This window comes from Helicoverpa zea, chromosome 13, assembly GCF_022581195.2.
Source record: "Helicoverpa zea isolate HzStark_Cry1AcR chromosome 13, ilHelZeax1.1, whole genome shotgun sequence".
NCBI classification, from domain to species: domain Eukaryota; kingdom Metazoa; phylum Arthropoda; class Insecta; order Lepidoptera; family Noctuidae; genus Helicoverpa; species Helicoverpa zea.
In genome coordinates this window covers 3,398,661-3,409,067 of record NC_061464.1, presented here as the reverse complement: position 1 = coordinate 3,409,067, position 10,407 = coordinate 3,398,661, and the positions used below count along the sequence as shown (strand labels likewise).

At 34.2% G+C, this 10,407-nt stretch overlaps 2 protein-coding genes across 3 annotated transcripts; both read left to right on the top strand.

Moving 5' to 3' along the window:
- Positions 1-448: 448 nt before the first annotated feature.
- Positions 449-3,493, top strand: LOC124635980. Its single transcript, XM_047171941.1, has 2 exons — positions 449-1,266; positions 2,997-3,493. The coding sequence occupies exons 1-2, from the start codon at positions 475-477 to the stop codon at positions 3,447-3,449; spliced, it is 1,245 nt and encodes a 414-aa protein (XP_047027897.1). The 5' UTR covers positions 449-474; the 3' UTR covers positions 3,450-3,493.
- An 868-nt stretch (positions 3,494-4,361) lies between these two features.
- On the top strand, positions 4,362-8,982 carry LOC124635795. 2 transcript variants are annotated; one of them, XR_006985064.1, is made up of 3 exons: positions 4,362-5,203; positions 5,383-7,810; positions 8,417-8,982. XR_006985064.1 is itself a non-coding variant. In XM_047171750.1 (2 exons), the coding sequence occupies exons 1-2, from the start codon at positions 7,019-7,021 to the stop codon at positions 8,870-8,872; spliced, it is 1,248 nt and encodes a 415-aa protein (XP_047027706.1). In that variant the 5' UTR covers positions 6,836-7,018; the 3' UTR covers positions 8,873-8,982. The 2 variants fall into 2 exon arrangements, 1 of the variants encoding a protein (XP_047027706.1); XM_047171750.1 differs by lacking the exon at positions 4,362-5,203 and having other exon boundaries at positions 6,836-7,810.
- The last annotated feature ends 1,425 nt before the right edge of the window (positions 8,983-10,407 follow it).

Below are 10,407 nucleotides of genomic sequence, written 5' to 3'. Positions count from 1 at the left end.
TATATTGAAAGGTGACTAACACTTGGGATTTTCCAAAATTCTATGGATTTTCGTTATTGTTTTTGTACCTAAATAAACCTACAGAATTTTGTAAAGACTACTATCTAAAAGAGAAAGCATTAACTTAATATTTCTCTTTAAAAACATTGTGACCACTCTATCAAGGTGCAGAAAGTAATTCTCTTGGAGGGTAAGTGAAACCGGGCGGAACAGTTAGGGTTTCTATAAATAGTGTAAATCATTCTGACTTAATAACAATTTAAATCAATAAAAAGCTCATTATGACAATGATTTTCTATTTGTTTTTATTTTAAAGGATTACATACTCGCACTTTATGTTTTCCTCATATTTATCATACTATGGGTAAACATTATCGAACATTATTACAGATTAGGTTTAGATAATGATAAAAAATCTCTATAAATAAAAAGGCATCCATGTTTGCAAAGTAGTCAAATTGCAAAAAATCAAACATGGCGACATACAATTTTGATGGAGAATATGCAAGTTTCAACGAGCGTCAACTTGAATTCATCAGTAATGTGATATCAGAACTGGATATCAAAGCTAAGAAAGTGGTGTTCAAAGTAGTGGGTCAAGCTGGTGATAATTTCATAGGACATGTGAGAAGACTCTGTATTGAAGGTGAAAGTGGAAACGTGAATATGATTGTCAAAGTGGCCGCGTCTACAGAAAATGCTCGTGCGGCTACAAACGCTCACATCACATTCTACAATGAACACATCATGTATACAGAAGTTTTACCTAAATTGGTGGAACTACAGAAAGCAGCGGGAGTGCCGGAAGAAGATCGTTTAAAATATGCAAAATGCTACGGGTCTTTCCATGAACCTCCGTATGAAACTTTAATTTTAGAAGACTTGAATGATTCTAATTATGTCATGTTGAACAAATTTGAGCCTTTATCTGACGAATGTGTCAGAAGCATTCTAAAAAACTTTGCTCTTTTACATTCTCTTTCGCAAGTGCTGAAGATTCAAGAACCAGAAACACATGCTGATATAACAAAGAAATTGACAGAAATGTGGTCTAACGTATTTTCGAAAGAAAATTTCTCGGAACAAGCAAAGATTGTAGAAGCTGAAGTTCTGTCGGTGCTTGATGATGATCATGATAAAAGTTATATTGAAAATAAGCTCCCAGAATTCATTGATTTACTGGCTCAGGTACTGGCAAAAGAGGATCATAGATATTCAGTTATTCAACAGGGTGACGCTTGGACGAATAATTTTATGTTTAAAATGGTAAGTTTTTATCTTATTTCTGTGTTAATTTGATGTAAGACGCTAAATATTTACTTGTATCCTTTAAACCAGTGGTTCTTAACCTTTTTGACATGAGGGACCACTTTAACTAAAGTTTGTCTTGCCAGGGACCACCTCATCGGTTTACCTAAATTAGCACTCATTTCTTTATTATTTATTTAAAAAAAAAAAACTGAATTTGTGGGTCAGTTCTACTCAAAGCTAAACGCATGTCGGCAGTCGTGTGGGTAAGCAAATGCAAATAAATAAAAACTTGCCTATGTAGTTATCAAATGCGCGAGCGAAGCGAGTGCGAAATTTTTTATCGGACTTAAAACAAAAATTACGTAAAATTTAGCCCAAACATTTTGTTTGTTGACAAATGCAAAAATAAGGGCCATAATTTAGCTTCTGAATACGCGAGCGAAGCGATCGCGAAATTTTATCAGACTTAAACTAAATATTACGTAAAATTTAGCCCAAACGTACTTAACTTTTTGTTTGTTGACAAATGCCAAAATATAGTTTCTGAATATGCGAGCGAAGCGAGTGCGAAATTTTTATCGGACTTCAACCAAATATTACGTAAAATGTAGCCCAAACATACATTTTCATGAATGGACTAGGTACGACACACCCGATATACGTCCATGCGAAAACCCCCGCTCGCAATTATAAGTCGATAAAAATTAAGTTAGATAACGTATAGCAACATGGCAAAGCCAAGCTTCGCGGACCACTTGGAATGCCTCCAGGGACCACCAGTGGGCCGCAGACCACCGGTTAAGAACCACTGCTTTAAACTGATAATGAGTATAAAACTGAAGAGTTTGATGTCTTACCACATAATTTACTTTACATACATTTACATACACACACACACTCATACACACAAATACACACAAAGAGCACAACCCATACATATTCACATTCAGACTCTCATCACACCACTTAGCAAAAGAGCAAGCATATCATTAATTATTTTTTCTTATGTATTTACTTATTTTGTCCTTAGATTTTATTGCATATAAAGTGTTGTTCTAAAAAAACGGGTGAAGACACTGGCTCCTGTAACACAGGTCTCACCTAGCACAGGAGCCAGGGCTTCCTTTGTAATTGTATTTTATTTTTTATGCCAATAAAACATTTATTTATTATTATTATTATTTACTAGAACGATTTGAAGGAATATTCCAGTTCTAGATAGCCCATTTATTGAAGAAGGCTCCAGACTATTTATGATACAGCTGTGCCTAGTAGTTCCCACGGAATGCGGGTGAATCCACTGGTGGAAGCTAGTGTAGTAATAAAGCCACGGAGTTGACGTTACTGTTACCAACTTTGATAACGTTATAAAAAAAAACTGACGTAAGACCACCATTCATAATGACTGAATTACTTTGACACGATAATGTAATACTGATTGCTTATCAATGTAAGTTACAATTATTATTTTTTTGTGGCCGATATTAAGATAAGCCCTTGGTATCATGATGACGAAAATAACGTCACTCTACTACATTCAAGAAATTTTGAATTTTGAGATGTTTCAAACATCCTCATTTCAGATTTCATGATACTTCCAACAATCTCCGTTTGTCAGATATGTACACTTACATAGCTGTTTTTCCATCTTCAATTAAATTAATTACAGTACAACAAACAGTATTTTTGTATAATTATTTACAGTAGTAAAATCGGATCACTTACAATCCCACTTTCTTTCACAGGGAGGCGAATCTATCCAAACAATCATGATAGACTATCAAGCATCCAGCAACGGCAACCCAGCAGTCGACCTTCTCTTCATGTTGCTAACTTGCACCGACCATGCATCGAGATCTATCCATTTCCACGACTGGATGGATTATTATCATTCCGAGTTTGTCAAGTCACTATCAGCATTTCACCTTAAAGCTGACCTCGTGTATCCTAGGACCCAGCTAAGCGCAGACTTGAAAAAATACGGCAGAGTTATGTTTTATCTTTGTATAACTTTCAATACGTTCTTGATGAGAGATTCTAGAGAAGCTGGAGAGCTCTCAGAAGCAATAAAGAACGTAGCTGCAGAAGAAAGGTCTGAACTGATTAAAAAACAGAAACTTGGTGTTGAAACTATCAATCGTATCAAAAATAGAGTTATTGGAATTATAAATACTTATGAACAGTTTGATTTGTATTAAAATGTTGAAATAAAATGAATAGTTTTTATGTTACCGTTCGTTAATTTTGTCTTTTTTGTATTCCTATCATCATAATTTTTTTTCTTCGCCCCGTTTTGAAATCACCTCCTAGTCAATGATTACATCGAAGTATTTTGAATGACCTCTGTACATGTTTTCCGTAAAATTCTGTAGATTTCTTATTAATTTGACGATTACGTAATTTGTAGCGTACTCTCAGGTTTTTTGACTCTCGTGCAAAAAAATTGAACAGCCAAAATTACATAAGTAATTATAGTTGTTATGATGACTTTGCAGTAATATTATTAGCATATGTATGTTTATTGTTAGGTACATCGTACTTCCAATAAATTATTCCTACTGAACCAGTACTTAAAAAAAAATATCTACACCCTTGCGATGTCTCGAAGAAGGACCGCTGGCGGATTCCCTTCGCTCATATTACCATTGGTGTCCACGATTTACTTAGAAAATACACACAACTTACAACATAATAATGTATACAATAACATAACTGTTGCTATTCATTAAGGAAATCAAAAGACAAAACTATTGTTTTGTATATTATAGTTATCATTTCATCCACTTACATGGTGTCAAAATACGACATATCTTGCGGTTGGATAAAGTGAAGTTATCGAGATTACTGAAAAGACGTAGGTGTACCGACTTTTTATCATTCTGAAGATGGAAATGTTGTTTATTTTTATTTGAAGGCGTAGATAACTATTTGCGAAGTTACTAGTTCGATTATATCATTTTTCATCAACGAAAAGTGACGCTATTTCTGAGTGTTTAAAGACTATAAAAATGTTCAAAATGATGGGCAGAAGCTGCATGAATAGGCTATTAATTCTATCTTATCTAAAATATATCCGATCAGTGTATTAAGTGAAGCATTCGATAAAGCATCCCTATATATTAATAGTCTTCCTAATATCAAGTCAGTATATCTCGCAACGATGGCACAATACAATTTTGAAGGTGATTTTGCAAGTCTAAACGCACGACAACTGGATTATATTAACGAAGTGATCCTGGAACAAGATGTTAAAGTAAAAAAAGTGGTTTTCCAGCAGCTTGGTCAGGCTGGTGATAATTTTATGGGAAATGTTAAAAGGATCATCGTCGAAGGAGAAAATGAAACTTTAAGAATGATTCTTAAAATTGCAAGCTCAAATGAAATGACTCGTCTAACCTATAACACTGGACTCATGTTCAAGAATGAACATATTATGTACACAGAGGTGTTGCCGAAATTTGTACAGGTGCAGAAAGACGCAGGGGTGCCGCAAGAAGAATGGCTGAGATACGCGAAATGTTACGGATCTCTTAATGAAGAACCCAATGAAGTCATTCTTCTAGAAGATCTTAATGATTCAAACTTCAGTATGATGGACAAATTCAAGAGTCTTCCAGATGAATATGTTAGGAACTTCTTGAAAACTTTTGCTGTGTTCCATTCTCTTTCTTTTGTAATGAAGAAACAAGATCCAGAAACTTACAATAAGTTAAGAGAAGAGTTGAGAGATACTTGGGAACGTATTGCTGAAAGTGAGCAATCTATGATGTTCATGGAAAATATTGAAAAAGACATTACAGCAATCATAGAAGACGAGACTTATAAAAATTTGTTTAAAAATAAAATAACTGACGGATTTAAATTGCGGAAAATTCGCAATTCAGAAAAGGATACTAATTATACGGTTATTCAGCACGGTGATGCGTGGACTAATAATATCATGTTTAGAGTGGTAAGTTTTATCTTAAATACAATTTTTACCTACTGACTTTAGTAAATTATTTTGTCCATACCTAATTTCATAGTATACTTCTTTTTCCGGTTGTAATATGTAAGTGATATCTTGCCTCATTTGACCTTGTACAATTTAGTGAAAATTATATCCCATATTCATTTTCTTATTGTTCACAGGTAGACGATTCAATACAATCATGCTTGGTCGACTTCCAAGCTTCAAATGACAACAGCCCAGTGAGCGATATCCTTTTCATGATCATCATATGCACTGACCATGAAATGAGAGCTCAGAACTTCCACGACTGGATAGACTATTATCACACGAAGTTGGATAAATCCTTATCGTACTTTGGTCTAAGAGCTGATAACGTTTACCCCCGAGATCAGTTAGATGCAGATCTGAAAAGATATGCCAAACCACTATTGGCTATTTCTCTTCTAATCACAAATCTTGCGATGAGGGATTCTAAAGAAGCTGGCGTGGTTATAGATAATATGAGGAATATGGAACATGAAGATGATTTGGTAGATACAATGAAATCTGACTCCTTGGAAAAGGGAACCGTTGCGCGTATTAATAAGAAAATTGGTGGATTTATTGAGTCGTACAATAAATTTGATTTGTTTTAAGCGATGAATTTTACATAAATTATTAATATACCTATATACGTACTATCTTAAACTGTTTGACTATCGAAATCAGATCATGTTGACATGTACATAGTAAGGTACATGATCATCATCATATCTATTACCGTCCACGCTTGTAGGCCTCCCCCAGCAGGCGTAATTTACTTAACTTCACAATACCAATTTTAATTAATTCACTGTGCATTCTTCTGCAGCACATATGTATGGACATTTAAAGAAGTTTGACATTTGGTTTTTACAATTGAGGGTTTTCCATTTTAGAAGATTAGTCTACAGTAGGTAATATCCGATCAAAACAAGCCGTCATAGAGTATCTCCGATTAGTTATCTCATTCTTATCTCATCATGTTTTATCTTGTATAGACAAGTATATCTTACAACTGATCTCCTGCGATGAAGTCCTTATACTTGAAGTTTTTCAGAGTTTAGGTTTTATACCTACTTCAATTCAGTTTTAAATCTACAATAGAACATTCAGACATCAATAATTTCTAAGTATACTCTCTTTTCGCTTCATACTTAATTCTGCTGTTTACTAATTCATCGGACACTGTATTTACTGGACAATCGTGTCACAAATTAAGATTACGTTTATATATTTTCGATTTGTCTTATATACATATTTAGTGCACCTGCCATGAAATTTCTCCTCCACGTAAAGGTTGACTGGTAGACAACGCCTAAGGCGTTAAGTCCACCTTTGTACATTGTTTTTTTTTTTTTGTAAAATGTGTGCAAAAAGTATAATAAATAAATAAATTGTAAATATCTACATACATGTTAAATTAGGTTACCAAGTTTATTGTTTATATTAAGTTAAAATTTTGTGTACTTAAATGTTTGAATGTCAATATAACAGAATTCATATAAAAGAGTTATGAATTAAACTCTTGTACAATTAAGCATGTTTCTACATGAATTAAATATATTGAGAGAGAGACGTATAATCCTAAAGATGATAACCAATTTTCTATCCAAGTACAGGTCAACGAAAACTGGAGTTTATTGCATCATTGTCTATTATGTTTTTAGTTTAATCCAAGACAATCCATAATCTTATCACAAATATATCTGATTAATAGTGACTCGGCATATTGACGATAACAGATCCAATAAATTAAAGTTACTTTTGTCATTCGAGTTAGTACAATTTGCAATCATGGCGAAATACAACTTCGAAGGCGATTACTCCAGTTTTAATGATCGCCAACTAAATTTCATCAATGAAGTGGTTAATGAACAAGATTTAAAAGTAAAAAAAGTTGTTTTCCACCAACTTGGACAAGCTGGTGATAATTTTATGGGAAATGTGAAAAGGATCAACATAGAAGGTGAAAATGGTAATATGAAAATGATAATTAAAATTGCACCTTCGAATGAAGTGGCTCGACAAACGTACCAAAGTGGATTAATGTTCCGAAATGAGCATGTTGTATATACGAAGGTATTGCCAAAGTTTGTGCAGCTTCAGAAAGCCGCTGGTGTACCACAAGAAGAACAATTGAAATACGCGAAATGTTATGGATCTCTCAGTGAAGAACCCAACGAAATAATAATTTTGGAAGATTTGAGTGAATCAGGTTTCAGTATGATGGATAAGTTTAAGAGTCTACCAGATAAATATGTAAGAAATTTCTTAAAGAGCTTCGCTGTACTTCATTCTCTTTCTTACGCATTAAAAAGTCAAGAACCAGAATTTTACAAGCAACTTAAAGAAGATCTAAAGGACCCATGGTCAACCTTCGGAGATTTTCAAATTCAAATGCTCAAAGACACAATGGAAGCTAGATTTTTAGAAATTATTCAGAATGAAGATCATAAAAATTTGCTTAGAAACAAAATCACTGATGGTATACTTGAGAGAAAAAAAGTGACCGAATCTGAGAATGATAGAAATCATACAATTATTCAACATGGCGATGGATGGACAAATAACATATTGTTTAAATTGGTAAGTTTGTAATGCATTATTAGAAATACAGGGGCGAATAAAAATAGTACCAATTAACGATAATAATGATGCACCTATTACCAGTTTATCATCAGATTGTAAATGCGTATAACGTAATTTGATAAATGAAATGATAGGACACAAAATCTTTATTGCTTTGTAATTGTAGAATACTGTTTATTGCATTCCTCCCCACTCAGAGACATTTAATGGTTACTTAAGCTATTCCTTAGTGAAGGATTTGTATGACATTCCGTCACTAAGGAGTGATTTAAGTAATCATTAAATGTCTCTGAGTAGGGTGGATTGTCTTAAGCATGCAAGGGCTAAAAATATAGCCAGCGATAAGATTGTACCCGAAATTAGAGTTTGAATTATTCATTATTTAATTTTTCGCTCAATAACTGTTTCATACTGCCTAAAAGTGGGAACATATGGGCGTACGCTGGCATGATATACCATGCCAGTAGCATAGTTATCAGTTTCATGGTCATATTCTTATCAATACAATTCATTGAAACTAACAAAACCTGCACATACATGTTCAAACATTATCTCTTATTATTAGACAATATCATTAACCATGATTTATTTAATCGCTTACAGGAAGATGACAAGCTACAATCAGTCTTGCTCGACTACCAAGGGGCCAATAACAACAATCCCATGAGTGATATTCTCTTCATGATCTTCCACTGCACCGACCATGAGGCCAGGTCTAAACACTTCCACGACTGGATTGACTACTACCACTCAGAAATGGACAATTTCCTCTCCTACTTCGGTCTTAAAGTCAACGAATTCTACACAAGAGATCAAATAGATGCAGACTTGAAAAAATATGCCAAAATCATTCTTGGTATTGTGCTTTTAATGATTAATGTTATACAAAGGGATAGTAGTGAAGCTGGTAAATTGAAAGATTCTATGAAAAATATGGAAAACGAAGCTGATATTGCTGATACTATGAATACGCTAGACCTACAAAGTGGAACTGTTGAACGTATTAATAAGAAAGTTGGTGAACTTATTGAAACTTTACATCAATTCGACCTATTTTAATACTGTAATGAATATTTTATACTACTTAATATATGGCGTTGTTAAGGTTAAGGCTTTGGTGTGATTTTATACCATTAACGTTTCAAAAAATAAAAAATCACTCTCAATGATAACTGGGTTTGATTTATTTACTTAACTGTTAGTTGACCTTCCAAATATGGCATCTATCTATTAGTACTCATCATATTTAAATCAAAATTAATCCTCCTGAATTCACTTAACTGAAAGAATATATTTCAAATACTCCTTCGTTTCATCTTGGTCCTTGTTTATCGATTATTTTCCATGCGTAAGTATATTTACAATACATAGTAAAAAAAACTGTTCCAACAACATAGCATTACTAACGTAATGTCCTAAAGAAGGTAGGTCAGGTGCCTTCTTTTGTACGTCAATCAACGTTCGATAGGCGTGATTAGTTACTATCGTGACGTTAGAGTTCCGTGCTAAATTAAAACGAACCTTTAAAAATATTGGTTAGTTGATTTATTGGTGACTAGCTTTTGCCCGCCGCTTCGCTCGCGTTAAGAAGTATACAAACTTTCATCCCCTATTTTATCCCCTTAGGGATGGAATTTATCAAAATCCTTTCTTAAGGGTTGCCTACGCCATAGTAGCTTTATGCATGCAAAGTCTCAGTCCGATTGGTTTAAAATTGACAAAGTTTCATACAAACTTTCATCCCCTATTTTATCCCCTTGGGGGTAGAATTGATCAAAATCCTTTCTTAGCGGATGCCTACGTCATAACATCTACCTGCATGCCAAATTTCAGCCCGATCCGTCCAGTGGTTTCAGCTGTGCGTTGATAGATCACTATGTCAGTCAGTCAGTCAGTCAGTCACCTTTGAGTTTTATATATTTAGATTTTATTTAGAAAATAATGTGCAGGTTCTATAAAAGGCGTCTAGCCGCACCCGCATTTTAGCGCGCTCCTTTCTTAGGAGATTTAGCGTTATGACATCTCCGCTAGTCATTTTGTTTTCCATGTCTTCATCTTACTGAGTTTGATGACTGATATTATTAGACCAAGTATGTCTCTGTGACGAAATAACAGGAAAATGTGAATTACTTGAGCTAACCAAATATTAACATGGAAATAACCTTGAAGTAATTAAGTATCAATTTTGACGATTTTTAGGGTTCCGTACCAAAAGGATAAAACGGGACCCCATTGTTTTTGTTCCTCCGTCCGTCCGTCCGTCCGTCTGTCACCAGACTGTCATACCGATGATACCAGGATGTGATTTGTGAACCGTGATAGTTAGAGCTGAAATTTTCACACATGATGTATTTTTGTTCCCGCTATAACAACAAATACTGGAAACTAGACTTAAATATGTAAATATGTTGGGGGGTTTCCATACAACAAACGTATTTTTTTGCTCATTTTCCAAATAATGGTACGGAACCCTTCGTGTGCGATTCCGACTCGCGCTTGGCCGGTTTTTTTTTTGGAACCACCAATACAAGTGGCCATTACAACGGACCAGATTATCAAGGTTAACACTTAACTGACGGTTTAAGTTAACAGAA